We start from the raw sequence: 15249 nt of genomic DNA, 5'->3' as shown, positions 1-15249 counted from the left end.
GTACTTGTAGATAAATGCCTTGTCTCCTGGTTCGTTGGCATTGGGCAGGACTTGACTGTGCTGTATAACCAGTCCCATCCCCCAGCTAAGAACAAACTGGAGGAGGGAGGAAAGTATGGTAGCTCATGGCCTTCCAGACACATCTCTTAAGAAATGTTAATAGGTCTTGCTAGAGACAATTGGAAGGACCAGTTCACACACACACCCTTTCTGCAAGCAGGGAACCTAGAGGCTTGGAGGAGTTTTTGTTAGACAGGTAACAGGAAAGGGCTTCCTACAAACAACAGGAAAAGAAGCCTTGGCCTGGGCTGACCAGGGTCAAAGGGGAGAAGATTCAGGCTTGCAAGGGGAAGGCAGTCTCTCTTTTCCTTGGGATGCTGAGCTGAACATTCCTCTTGTCTGAGCTTGGGAGCAGGCCTCCATCTTGAACCATGTGGCTGGCCTAGAGAGATGAATCAACCCTCAAGGTAGTGAAGACTCAGTAGGGAGTGTAACTTTCAAAGCTAAAGAGTCTGTCCTAGTTTAACATCTGTTAGGGCATGTATAGCAATGTATTAACAATTTCTTTTGTTCTTCCTTCTTCAATCTGGTGTGGTGCTAAAAATATGGTGGTAAACTTTTGATTCTGGAACTGGTCCTCCGTACCACATAGACCTTCACTGTTTCAGACTTGCTAATTTAAAAGGGACCCAGAAGAGGGGGGAAGGCAATGAATTGGCTGTTCCCCCGGGGCACACAAGGCATCAATCTGCCCCTGTGGTAACCAGACACTGAACTAACAGGAGACACTGAGGGAAAGCCTCTCAGCTTAGAAGGGGAGCTGAAGGTCCAGATCTCTTCAGTGGAAAGCACCTATATTGATCAGGTGGTAGTGGGCTACCCTAGAGAGAAGGAAAAGCCCCTCCAGGGGAGTTGAGAACCCCATGGAGAGCAAGATGGATGGAACCTGCAGGGCAGAGTGAGCACATTCTGCCACAGTTTTCCCTTCACATCAGACTTCTTCAGACATCTGAGAAAGCTTCACTAGGTCTTCTCAGGGGTTTGAAGAACTAGGCAAAATCAATTATTCTGTTTGACCCTTTGTCAGAATTCTAAGAGCCCCATGGCACAGGGTGGTAAAGCTGCAGTACTGCAGTCAGAGCCCTCTGCTCACAATCTGAGTTCGATCCCGGCAGAAGCTATGTTCAGGTAGCTGGCTCAAGGTTGACTCAGCCTTCCATCCTTCCGAGGTTGGTAAAATAAGTACCCAGCTTGCTGGGGGGGAAGTGTAGATGACTGGGGAAGGCAGTGGCAAAACTGCCCCATAAAAAAGTCTGCCACGAAAACGTCATGATGTAACGTTACCCCAGAGTCAGAAACAACTGGTGCTTGCACAGGGGACTACCTTTACCTTTTTTACCAGAGCTCTAAGAAGAGTTTTAGAGAGATCTAGCTGTCATTGCTTTTTCTGGTCAGAGATACAGGACCCTGTCCAAAGGACCAGATTTTGAGCACACTGAGAATAGCTAGAAACTCCTCAAGAAATTCCTGCCAAGACTGCAGTTCTTACTTCAGAACTCCCAGCTTGACGACTGTTGTAGCCAATGTTGATTCCCATTCATCTTTCTAGCACAAGTTATATTCTAGTTTGCACAGCTGATAGCCCTTTGCTGACCCCATTTCCTTTTGCACCAGGGATTCCGAAGTATGCCACCTGCTATTGTACTCTGCTTTGTAGCAATGGTTTGTTGGATACAAAAAGGAGGTAGCATTTTTCATAAATAAGTTAACAAACCAATTTTTCCCACTAGATTGGCAAGAACATTTATTTATTTATTAGATTTTTAGTCCACCCTTCCCATATGACAGGCTCAGGGTAAAAACAATCAACAATAAAATACCAATTTAAAATATATAAAATCTAAAACTACAGAGTGACAATAGAGACTAAAATGGCAGGTTCTGCCTCACAGAAATGGCCTATTGTCCAGGTCCAGCAGATCATATAGCATTGGGATGGAATGAAGGTGCGGGTGGGGGGGAGCCGGTAACAAGTGACATCCATTGCCTCAGCTGAAAGCCTGGCAAAATTCTATTTTTCCTTCTTGATCAACATGCTGTTTCATTCATCCAGCAATTATTTTGCTACTGTTTTCTACTTCTTGGCTACTTGAAATGTTTTCAGATCATTATAGCAAAATATCTGGTGATTATCAAGTATCACAGAACTCATAAGAATGTAAGAGAAGTCATGCTGGATCAGGCCAGTGGCCCATCCAAACCAACATTCTTTGTCATACAGTGGCCAAAACCTTGGTGACATCAGGAGGTCCACCAGTGGGACCAGAACTCCAGAAGCCCTCCCATTGTTGCCCCCCAAGCACCAAGAATACAGAGAATCACTGCCCCAGACAAAGTGTTCCATCTATACCTTGTGGCTAATAGCCACTGATGGACTTCTGCTCCTTATGTTTATCCAATCCCCCCTTGAACCTGTCTGTGCTTGTAGGCACCACCATTTCCTGTGGCAGTGAATTCCACATGTCAATTATTGATTGGGTGAAGGAGTGCTTACTTTTATCTGTTTTAAGCCTACTGTTCATTAGTTTCATTGAGAGCCTGCAAGTTTTTCTCTACCTTCTCTGTCCTATGAATAATTTTGTAAACCTCTGTCATGTCACCCCTCAAACATCATTTCTCCATGCTAAAAAGTCCTAAGCTCTTTAATCTTTCTTTATAGGGAAGGTGTTCCAAACCCTTAATCATTTTAGTTACCCTTTTCTGCACCTTTTCCAATGCTATAGTATCTTTTTGGAGGTGCAGAAACCAGAACTGTACACAGTATTCCAAATGAGACTGCACTATAGATTTATACCCAGCATAGCATTGGCCTTTTTTATTGTAGTCATACACTGAGTTGACATCTTCAGTCAGTTGTCTAACAGGACTCAATGATCTCTCTCCTGGTCAGTTACTGCCACTTTGAATCCCATCAAATGTATATTTATAGTTTGGGTTTTTGCCTCCAATGTGCATTACTTTGTTCTTACCCATTTTGAGTCTCATTTGCCACATTGATACCCACTCACCCAGTCTGGACAAATACCTCTGGAGTGCCTTATAGTCCTCCCTGCTTACTCCGAACTCCAAATTATTAATCAGTAAGTGAAAAATCACCAGACCTAGTACCAAGCCCTGCAATACTCCACTGCTCACCACCTTCCACTATGAAAGTTGCCCATTTATAAATTCACATGTGAGTTCTTTCAGAACTCTTGGATGTATGCCATCTGGACCTGGTGATTTGTCAGTTTTTTTATTTGTCCATCAGTCATATGACCTCCTCTCTCATCACCTCAATCTGACTCAAGTCTTTTGACACTCCTACTAAAATAATTGGTTGTGGAGTGGCAAGCACCTGTCATCTTCCACAGTGAAGACAGAGTAAAAAAATGTATTCAGTTTCTCTGCCATTTCCCTATCATCCTTTAGGAATCTTTTTACCTCTTGGTCATCAAAGGGCCCCACTGCCTCCATGGATAGGTTTCTGCTTTGAATTTATTTCAAGAATTTTTTATTGTTTGTCTTTTGCAATATGTTCCTCATAATCCCTTTTTGTCTGTCTGATCTCAGACTTGTGTTTTATTTGTCAGAGCTGTGCTCCCTTTTATTTACCTCACTCAGACTAGCCTTCCACCACTAGAAAGAATCCTTCTTACCATTTACTGCTTCCAGTACTTTGTTAACCATACAGGCCTTTTAAAATACCTATTCATACCTTTCCTAACTTGCGGTATGCATTTTATCTGAGCTTCCAGGATTGTATTTTTAAATACTCTCCAAGTTTCCCAAAGACTTTTGACCCTCCTTAGCTTTCCTTCCAGTTTCTTCATCATAAGCCCCCTCACTTGAGAGAAGTTTCCCTTCTAAAGTTAAATGTGGTTTTGTTGATTTGCGGGGGGGGGGGGGGGGGGCAACTCATGAAATATTGTTTGCAAATGATACACTCTAAGGTTATGTAGTTTTGCCAGTTCGAATAAAATTCTCACCTGTATGTCATTTTGTTTAAATGATGTATGTCTGGCAGGTTTATGAAGGCTATGGTCAAACAGAGTGTACAGCTGGTTGTACCTTCACTACTCCGGGAGACTGGACATCAGGTACTAACTAAATAGGATGCATAACTTCATTTCAAAATGCATATTACCTATGTTACGTAAGCTGGAATGCAACTAGATACTTAGGCTACAGTTTTAAGAACTCATATGTACTTGTGCTGAGGAATCCCATGTACATCTAAAGTTTGTGTTTTATGTTCTTGGAGCAGTAGTTTCCAGAGAGCAGAAGAGGCATAGCTTTTAAAACTGATGAGCATCTTGTCTCTTCTACAATAGGACTTTATTGGGATGCAGGCTTCACACCCATGCACGTATAAATCTTCTTCGTGGTCTCTGTGCTTCACACTCATGGGATAGTGCGCCTGCGCCAATCCCCGAATCGGTACCTGAAAAAGCCCGGGATTTTTCCGCGCTCGGCACCAATGGGCATGCGCAGGCGTCCCAATGCGCATGCCCACCGGCGCCAGCGCGGGGATCCCGCCAGTTCCTTTCTGACCACTGCACTGAGAGGTTTACCTTTCTGGTTCCCCGGTCGGTGAGAATTCTTGGCTTTGCCTTTTTTCTCGTTCTTAGCCCGTTTATTGTTCTTAGTTAGTCAGTAGTTAGTTAATAGTTAGTTAGTTGTTTTAAAAAAAAAAGCGTTTCCTTGTTTGTCTGGCGAACTGCCCCTCGGGGTATTTCGCTTTCGTTTTTCCCCCGCTTTTCTCTCAGACGATTCTGAGTAGTTTTTTTTCTTGTGGCTACCTTCTATGGAAAGTTGCTGGGGTTTTTTCAAGCGCTGCCGTGCTTGTGGAAAAAAGATCGCCCCTCCGGACGGCCATTCCCTTTGCCTGCTGTGCCTCGGAGAGACGCACCGAGTAGAGGCTTGTCCTCACTGTCTCCGCTTCTCGAAGCAGATGAGAAAGAACCGTGCGGCCCGGTTATCGGCGGCGTTAACCGAATTGGCGCTTCGACCTCAACGACCGATGGAGTCATCGGCACCGAAATCGACCGACACCCCGGCACAGGAGCTTGCATCGGCTGATGCTGCTCCGACACTGACTTTAACTGAACTGCCGGAAGAGCGTGGCTCCACAAAACGTTCCCATGAGGGCTCAGTGGATACGCCCGCTAAGAAGCGCCGAGAGGACTCGGGGACCCGAGTTCCTAAGAAGGCGAAATCGAAGGAGAAGCGGAAGCGACCCCGCACTCCTTCCCCTTCGGTGGGCGCATCGACATCGGCAATCCCTAAACCGCCGAAGAAGATCCTGGCTTCTCCACGCCGAAGCCCAGTGATCCAATCTCGCCTGTCGGCATCGGAGCAAGAGCCGGAGATTGACCTAACCCAATGCTCCTCATCTTCAGGTTCGCGTCGACGTACCGCCAGCGAATCGACCTCAGAGGTGGAGGTGTCGGCGCCGATAGCACCACCGGTCCCGTTCAGGCACCGAGACAGGCGAGAACCAGAACCCTTCCATGCACTTCAACGCTTCCCAATACCACCATGGGAGCAACGCAGATGGCAACCTCTGTACTCTCGGTACCAATCCTATAACTGGTACCCAGAGGACTACCCGGACTGGGAGCAAGCATCGGAATTCTCGTCCATGTCGAGGGTATCGCACCGATCCCGGAAGGCGTCGGCATCGGTTCCCCCGGACCGACAATTAGTCCCGGTCGAAGCTCCTCGAAGACCACCACCGGTCCAGTCTCCACTGCGGGAGTCGACCCCGATGCTCTCGGAGCACTCCGCCCATCGGGACTCCTCGTCATCGGAGTCAGACAGTGAAGCCCAAGACCTGGAACCCTCACCGGTCTCCCAGACGACTGAGGATCTTCCGATTTCGCCGTCGGAGGATCTGAAGTCCTATGGGGACCTCGTGAGACGAATTGCTGCCACCCTCAAGCTGCCTGTGACTCAGCCAGAACCCGTAGTGGACGATAATGTGTTCGATATAATGCAGAAGAACACTTCCACTGTGGTCGCCCTGCCAGTCACCAAGGTGATCCTTCAAGCCATCAAGGAGCCTTGGAGAAAACCTTCATCGACGCCGGTATCATCTAAACGGCTGGACCACATGTACAGGGTCCAGGAGACAGGGGCTGAATTCTTATTCACCCATCCACGGCCTAATTCAATGGTAGTCTCCTCTTCCTCAAAAGCTAGGAAGGTCCATTCCTCTCCACTGGACAAGGAAGGGAGGAAGATTGATGGAATGGGTCGCAAGGTCTATTCAGCAGGGGCACTCGGCATCAAAGTATCGAACTATGCTGCCTGCATGGCTCGATATCAGTATGCCGTGTGGGAACAACTCTCCCCCTTCCTCTCTTCACTAAGCGAGGATAAGAAGGCTGATGCAATGAAGTTGCAGAAGGAAGGTCTCACTGTGGCCAGACAACAACTGGCTGCAGCGAAACATATGATGGAAGCTTCGGCCAAAGCCATCACCTCTGCAGTCTGCATTCGACGCCACTCCTGGCTCAGGTCAATGGCACTCCACCAAGACACAAGAACCTTCATCGAGGACCTGCCTTTTGAGGGTGACGGGCTCTTCAGCACCACGACTGACACGGCACTGCAAGAGTTCGACAAGAGTGTCAAAACATCTAGAAATTTGGGCGTCCAATCTACCCCCAAGGCTTCCAGATCCAAACAATGGCCTAAGCCCTGGACCAAGAAGCCTTACCAGAAGTTCTCCCCTGAACAATGGCGTCCTCGCCCTGTACAGGCTGAACGACCCTCCTATTCGGGTAACAGCAGGAACCGTTACGGGACCCAACCTTCCAACAAGTCTAAGGGGGCTCGCCCCCAGAAGCAGGGGGTTTGACTTCCCGCAAGCACTCGTCATCGCCCCCACTGTTGGCTCATCCATCCGCCTATGCCCTTTCCTGCCTGCCTGGGAGTTGATCTCCACAGACAGGTGGGCTCTGTCCATCGTAAAAGAGGGCTACAAAATAGAGTTTGTTCAGACCCCGAATCAGTCCGTGGTAGTTACCACTCCCCCTTCCCCACCTCTGTTGGCGGAGGTGAACAATCTCCTCCAGAAACAAGCCATAGAGGTAGTTCCACCAGAGGCCAGGACAGGAGGCTTCTACTCCCGCTACTTTCTGGTCCCCATCTTCAGGTTCACGGGACGGGGGCCTGAGGCCTATCATGGACCTCCGGAGTCTGAACAAATTTATTCTGTACCAGAAGTTCAGAATGGCCACGCTGCAAACAATCCTGCCCCTCATCAATCAGGGGGACTGGATGGCGACCCTGGACCTCAAGGATGCTTACTTTCATGTCAGCATTCACCCTGCGTTCAGGCATTTCCTAAGGTTTGCAGTGGGTGCTCGGCACTTCCAGTTCAGGGCCCTGCCATTTGGACTGTCTACTGCTCCTCGGGTGTTCACGAAGCTGATGAGCGTGGTGGCTGCCTACCTTCGTCTTCAGGGAGTCGTTGTCTTCCCATACATCGACGACTGGCTTCTTGTGGCGAAGTCGAGAGAGAGTCTAACAACACACATTGCCATCACCCTGCGTCTCCTCGACACCCTGGGGTTGCAGGTCAATCTGGAGAAATCCCATCTTACTCCGTCAAGGACAGTTCAGTTCATAGGGGCTCTGTTGGACACAGATCAACACCGAGCATTCCTTCCTTCACAGAGAGCAAAGGACATCATCGGTCTGGTACAGCTACTTCAAAGGCGGCAGTGGGGCATGGCCCAGCAGCTCCAGCGGATGCTGGGGCTGATGGCTGCAACGACAAGCGTGCTGCGTTTCGCAAGACTACGAATGAGGGGACTACAGCTATGGTTCTTGCGCCATTTTCGCCCTCTCATAGACTCACCTCGAAAGAGGTTCACCATCCCACCTGGGACTCTCCAATCACTGCAATGGTGGGGATCGGAGAGCAACATCTACCAAGGGGCTCCCTTCCATCTTCCAACCCCCACTGTGACTATCGCTACCGATGCTTCCCTGTGGGGGTGGGGAGCTCACTTGGAGGATCTATGTGTGGGAGGTCAATGGCCCCCGAAACTGAGTCAGTGCCATATAAATTACCTAGAACTGCTGGCGGTTCACTTTGCCCTTTGTTCTTTCCGTCCACTGTTAGAGGGGAGGACTGTGGCTCTGCTTACAGACAATACCACGGCCCTGTGCTATATAAACAGACAGGGAAGGACAGTGTCTCGCAGGCTGTGCTTGCTGGCGATGGATCTCTGGACGAAGTGCCTCCAGTGGGACATTTTTGTGAAGGCAACACATCTGCCGGGGGTCCTCAACATACAGGCGGACTCTCTCAGCAGGGGTGGAGCTTCCCCACACGAATGGGAACTGCAATGGCGGTTCCTAGAGCTGGTGTTCCAACTCTGGGGGTACCCACAGTTAGATGTCTTTGCCATGGCGGAGAACAAGAAGTGCCCCTTGTTCTGTGCCAGGGGAGGTGCAGATCCAGCCTCGCTGGGAGACGGACTTCTACTTCCGTGGGGGGGGGGGTTGGTTCCTTTATATGTTCCCACCCCTACCTCTGCTGACGAGGGTAGTCCACAAGCTAGTACAGGAGAGGCCGCGCTGCATCCTGGTGACTCCTTGGTGGCCCCGTCAGAGCTGGTTCTCGATCCTGCTCCAGCAGTCGAAGGGGGTCTTTTACCAGTTCCCGGCAGAACCGGACCTGTTGTTGGCCCAGGGCGGGCACGTACTCCACCACAACGTGCCACACCTGAAGCTGACAGCGTGGTTCATCGACCTCTAGGTTTTTCTACTAGGGTCCAGCAAGTCCTCCTAAGCAGCAGGAAACCTTCCAGCCGTGCCTCTTATGAGAGGAAGTGGAAGAAGTTCAGTAACTTTGTGGCTGACTCCCCTTTGCCGCCCCACTCTGTTGGGCTTTTGGCAATTTTTGAGTTTCTTTTGGCCTTGGTGGATGAGGGGCTGGTATTCTCCTCCATCAAGGTTTATTTGGCAGCTATTTCTGCTTTCCATGGTTCAGTGGAGGGTTACACTGTTTTCGCTCACCCTCATTCCAAAAGGTTAATGAAGGGACTGTTCCGCCTTCATCCTCCTTCTAGATCCCCTCCACAGTTGTGGGACTTGACTTTGGTTCTGGAGAAGTTGACTCGTCGTCCCTTTGAACCTATGGCAACGTGTTCCCTACAACTCTTGTCTTGGAAGACTGCATTTTTAGTTGCCATCACTTCAGCACGTCGTGCGGGGGAGCTCACAGCGATGCGTTGTGATTACCCCTACCTTGCCTTTAGGGAAGCTAGGGTCTCTTTAGCTCCAGACATCACTTTTCTCCCTAAGGTGGTTTCCCAGTTCCACCTCAATTTAGAAGTTTGGTTACCCACGTTTTACCCTAGCCCTTCCTCGGATGAGGAACGCAGGCTGCACGCATTAGACGTTAAGCGTGCCCTTCTGTTTTATTTGAATCGTTCACGGGGTTATCGTAAGGACAACCAGCTGTTTGTCTCCTATTCTGCCCCCAAGTTAGGGTCCAAAATTTCATCTCAAAGACTTTCCAAGTGGCTTACTGAGACGATCAAACTTTGTTATTTGTTGGCGAAGAAGCCTTTACCTGGACCTGTTCGTGGACACTCCACAAGGGCGATGGCCACGTCGGTGGCATTCCTGAAAGGTGTGTCCCTTCCGGATGTCTGCAAGGCGGCTACCTGGTCTTCTCCGCATGCCTTCATGAAGCACTACGCGCTGGACGTGCATGCTCAGCAGAGGACTCGGGAGCTGCGGTGCTGCAAGCTGTTTCTTCAGGTTGACCGTCTTCCCGCCTCCAGGTATGCTTTGCTTGCTAATCTCCCATGAGTGTGAAGCACAGAGACCACGAAGAAGATAGACAGGTTGCTCACCTGTAACTGTAGATCTTCGAGTGGTCATCTGTGCATTCACACTACCCGCCCTCCTTCCCCACTGCTGACGGTCTCCCTCCAGTAGGAGCTTCCAGCGGTCAGGAAGGAACTGGCGGGATCCCCGCGCTGGCGCCAGTGCATGCCCATTGGCGCCGAGCGCGGAAAAATCCCGGGCTTTTTCAGGTACCGATTCGGGGATCGGCGCAGGCGCACTATCCCATGAGTGTGAATGCACAGATGACCACTCGAAGATCTACAGTTACAGGTGAGCAACCTGTCTTTTCTTTGTATCCTTGGTTTAATGATCATGTTAAATTGCGGTTCTATTTGGAATTTTACTTTTCCCTGAGATTGGTCTGAGGGAGAGCTCAGGAGCAGGCCTTGGGCTGATGCACTGTTTCCCCTGCCATTTTAGTTGAAGAAAATATACCAATAAAATAAAACTTGCTAATGCAACAATGCTCCAACAACTGTATAATGTACTCAGTAATTTGCTGAGTTTATTTCATTTTGATTGTTACACCTGTTGTTCTTTTGAAAAATATAGTTGTCTCTTTGTGGTTTATAGGTCATGTGGGAGCACCTTTGCCCTGTAATTTAATCAAACTAGTGGATGTTGAAGAACTGAATTATTTTGCTTCCAAAGGAGAAGGAGAGGTATTTTATCAAGTAGTTGATATTCTCTTTGCTACTTTATTTGTACCTTATAAAAAGCAATGATTTATTGTGAGGGGCAAGATGTGTAGTTGTGTACACTGAGGTATATTGCTTTAATATATTATCAATACAGGAAAGTATGAAAGGGTTGCTTTTGTTCCAAATATGCAAGTCAACAGTGAAAAACAGTCCTTTGATACAGTCCTTATAATAGACTAATATAAATACTCCATAGTAGCAACAATCTCTAGATTTTCAACAGGATTGCCTAGCTATCTAGCATCATTTGTAGGCCCATCTGATAGACAAAACTATACACAGTCTTTTTGCGGTGAAATGTTGCATGGAAATTCTCTTTGCTGATAGAGATTTGCTGAATGTCAAGCACCTCTTCAGTCTGCTCCTTCCAACATGAGCAGTGTGCCAGAGACAAGCCATCATGGAATTGGTGGGGTACACAGAACTACAGCAGTTCTGTGTACCCCACCAATTCCATGATGAGCTGACCTCTGTGGTGGGGCAACTGGCTGACAGCAAGTGCTGGGCCCAGTTGCCCCAAATCATCCTTGCTTCCCCTCCCCCCCGGCATAAATACTTAGCCCATGGCCAGGAGCCTGTTCTCTGCACAGTATTCTTTTAGTGAGATGCCAGGAGGTAATTTTTCTAGCAGTTGGGAACAGCACAGAACTTGTTCTGTTAGTCAAGAGTAGCATCCTACATCTATTTAACGACCTAAGTTCTAACTTTTTCTGCTCTAAAGGCACTCACATAAATCCAGACCTAGGAAAACCACAAATGTCCAATATAAAAAACAGAAATGATAAAACCAGCTGTGAAACCATAAATTCCAGAAAGTGGTAGCCCCTATATTTGATTCAGAGTTACCTGGCACTTAAAATACATTTGTGTAGGTGAATCTGAGTAGAGAGACAATTCTTCAGTCATCATAGAGAAGACCCTCTCTGTGTGATGCATCTACCTATCTCAGGCTACTCTTTGTACCCCTACAGAGTTGTGGGAGAAGCATTTGGTTTTTTACTATATGTTCTGTATAATGTGGAGACATTTAATTTGTTGTGGTATTTACTTCATTTATAATCTGTCTTTCTCATTAAGATTCAAGACAGATTACAGAATTTTGAAAGAATGAAATAAAGACCAGTAAAATACACGCAATATGATTACATTACTCGTTGCTTGCATGTACAAAGGGCAAAATATAGATGCTTCACAAGGCAGACAGATGTGCTGCTAAGAATGCAAAAGAATGCTAAGAAGGCATTCTAAAGTTGCATGCATGTGTAGCCCTTTCTTGGTGTACCCCACTTGTGTCATTCATATACATGTACAACTGATCATAGTATAGCATTGGAAACTGCTTTAAAAATAGGCCCCCTGGCAGTTACATGCCAGTTTTTCAGGACAACTGATAATTTCCAAGACAACTGACGGTTATTAAGAGTTCAGAATGTGGCAACATCAGCCTCTCCCAAGGCTTAGTCACACACACACGTTATGGTACAGAATCATGAGTAATTGCAGTTGCAGTAACATACATTTATTCTGAGAATGGAGTATCAATGTGGCGATTACAACAAATTGATCCGTCTTGCAGATCTGTGTGAAAGGGCCAAATGTTTTCAAGGGCTACCTGAAAGATAGAGAAAGAACAGCTGAAGCATTAGACAAGGATGGCTGGCTTCATACAGGGGATGTCGGAAAGTGGTTGCCTGTAAGTACAGAATATCTGCTAGCATTGCGTGTAAAATGTTGTACAGAGGTTCAGTTTACAAAGGATATCTTCTGAAACGACCTTCCTAGGAGACTGAAATAATATTAAATCAGTTGCATGTTGACATGAATGTTAAGTTTGTGAGCAACTGATACTCTAAAAGTATAGTGGGTGTGATACTGAACTATGATGAGAGGCTGTGTTACGCAATGGGTAGAATGTCACTTGAATATGGGATATTTCACTTGAATATTTCACTGTTCATTGGTATAGCTTACTGAATGGCTTATATGAGCTTCAGTTAATTCACAAGATTGTTGCATCTTCTTTGGGAGAAAGTATATGAACATTTTAGATTAAATAAATCTAAACCTCATAAATATTTCTCCATTCTAATGGATTTTAGAAATAACATAAATTGACTTCGTTTCTCTTATAAATTCTGCATTACATTTATTGCGGTTCTGCTTCTTGTTTGGCTGATTACTAATGTTTAAACTGTTCCCTAGCAAGGAATGAGGTCACTACTCCTTTAACGCAGCACAGCAGCAGGGCCATATGGCCTCTAAACTCTAGAGTACGCATCTGTGCTTGTAGGGTTGCCAAGCCATAGCCAGCAACCTCCAAAAGCAGGAGTATTTTAGGGGTGGGGACTGGTGCGCTAGTATCATGCAGGTGTATTGACATCACTTCTAATGGAAGCCAGAAGTGGTGTCACGGGATGCTCTAGGATTTGCAAAAACTGCGGATTCTAGAGTATCCCATGAAGTCACTAATGGGTTTCACTGCAAGTGACCCTACTGCTGCAATATTGATGTGTGTCACTCCCCATGGCCACCATTTTCTCCTACTGGCCTTTCAGGTGTCAGCAGGGAGTGGTAAGGCTTACTAAAAGGTCTCCTTTTATAGTGGAATGCCCTAAAGTGCTGTGTAGGGCAACTGAGTTATAGGTTTTGATAGGCCTGCCTATCATAATGACATTATTTTCACTTTAAATATTTTTTCCTACTGACAGAATGGTACACTTAAAATAATTGATCGGAAAAAACATATATTTAAACTGGCTCAGGGAGAATACATTGCTCCAGAAAAAATTGAGAATATCTACATTCGTAGTGAGCCTGTGGCCCAGGTATATGTACATGGAGATAGCTTACAGGTAACGTTGTGTTTTTACACTGTCTCTTGCGATCTGGTCATGTGTTAGAAACCACTTTTGTATTTGTAATGCCTTAAATGCAGCCTCCTGGGAGATGAATGGGGGGGGGGGGAGCCAGGAGTCATCTGTATTGCACTTCAGACATCTTCAGATTTTAGGCTACTTTTAGGCTACAGTGTTTTTCTCAGTTGTATGCATTTCTGAAGAAGTGAATGTATCATTACAGTACCTCACCTTGCATACAAATGTACAAATAGGCAAGTTCAGCATGTACACACTTATAAATTGTGTCATTTGTGTGTTCGCTGTTATGTGCAAAATGGATAGAGATGGCTGCTGATGCCAGTTGTCTGCCCAGAAAGTCCTTTCAGTTCCTAGATAGGCAGTTTAGTGGGAGGAGCATTTACCAGCTTGCATTCTGTCATTGCCCCAGGCATGTGGCATTCTGGGATATATAGTAAGCTGTCAGCTAACTTGGTGTGGGAGATGTTAATTATTCATAGGTACATTCTGTAGTGTCTGTCTGCGTGTCAGCACACACACATTGAGGTTTTGCCACGGCAACTTCTGAAGCTGACGTCCAGATGGTACTGAAAAGGGAAGGATTGTGCAGCAAAAGTCTAATCTTTTTGCAAAATCCTTTGTAAGGAAACTGTTATCAGAAGCTAGCAGGGGAACAGAGGAGGGTCCTTGGCCTTGTATACTCCCTCCTACACACATGATCTCGCACACACTATGTGATCTGGCTGGGGTGATAAGTGGGAGCTGCTGTAGTACTTTTGGAGAATGGGAGCAAAGGGCAAAGAATGGTGGCAGCATTCATTTTCAGAAGCAGAGCATGGCGAATTGCAAGTGATCAAGCTGGACTGCCATCTGATAAATTAATATGGCTCCTCTTTTATCTCCCTCCTTGCAGGCCTTTTTGGTGGGAATTGTGGTACCTGATGTTGAAGTCATGCCAGGCTGGGCCAAGAAAAAGGGTTTCGATGGAACATATGCAGAGCTGTGTAAAAATGCGGTATGTTTTTGTTTTGTTTTTCTTGCCTGCAAGCATGTGTGCATCATAAACACACAAGAATAATGCTGGTTTTTAAAAAAAAAAATACAGTAAACAAATGTTCTACAGTAGCCAGTGCTAGAGGAGGCTGTTTAGTAAGGTAAGCTTTAGAGCAGGGGTGTCAAACATGCAGTTCAGGGGCCGAATCAGGCCACCGGAGGGCTCCTGTCAGGCCCCCGAGCAACTGGCTGTCATCTGCTTCCTTCTCCCTCTCTCTTGCTTCCTTCTGCATAACAGCTTGCTTTGCAAGGCTTGCTCAATTCCACAGGAGCTACAGAGCAAAACCTCTCTTTTCTCCATTGGCTGAGGCTCCTGCCTTGGGAAGGAAGCGGGGAAGAATAGCTTGCTTTGCCAGGCTCTCTCAATTGCATAGCAAAGCTACTGGGCTAAGCCTCTCTTCCTTTTATTGGCCGAGGTTCCCTCCCCCCGGTCCCCTGGGGAAGGAGGGAAAGAGCCAGAGCTTCCTTTGCCCAGTTCCCTGGATCCAATGGGAGAAATACAAAGAAAGCATCTTTAAGACCAATGAGTGCTAACGTTTTAAGCATGTTTTAAGTTTTTTAAAATATATATTTGTGTTTTGTGTTTTTTATAAAATTTATATCTCTGCTACCTAATCTTATATAGGTACACACATGGCCTGGCCCAACATGGCTCAACCCAACCCGATGTGGCCTGGCCTGACAAGGTCTGATTTGTGTCAGATCCGGCTGTCATATCAAATGAG

At 46.8% G+C, this 15249-nt stretch overlaps 1 protein-coding gene across 4 annotated transcripts in view; it reads left to right on the top strand.

The window, feature by feature from the left end:
* The window catches only part of ACSL6 (acyl-CoA synthetase long chain family member 6), a 160406-nt gene that overhangs the window by 127252 nt on the left and 17905 nt on the right, over positions 1-15249 (top strand). For all 4 annotated transcript variants that reach the window (XM_060240478.1, XM_060240479.1, XM_060240481.1 and 1 more), the window contains 5 exons: positions 4067-4139; positions 10489-10577; positions 12193-12309; positions 13325-13468; positions 14385-14486. In XM_060240478.1, coding sequence (XP_060096461.1) covers positions 4067-4139; positions 10489-10577; positions 12193-12309; positions 13325-13468; positions 14385-14486 — 525 coding nt within the window. The remainder of the gene's footprint in view (positions 1-4066; positions 4140-10488; positions 10578-12192; positions 12310-13324; positions 13469-14384; positions 14487-15249) is intronic.

Source organism: Heteronotia binoei, chromosome 5, assembly GCF_032191835.1.
Source record: "Heteronotia binoei isolate CCM8104 ecotype False Entrance Well chromosome 5, APGP_CSIRO_Hbin_v1, whole genome shotgun sequence".
Lineage (NCBI taxonomy): Eukaryota > Metazoa > Chordata > Lepidosauria > Squamata > Gekkonidae > Heteronotia > Heteronotia binoei.
The sequence above is the reverse complement of the archived record's forward strand: the minus strand, read 5'-3'. Positions and strand labels throughout refer to the sequence as shown.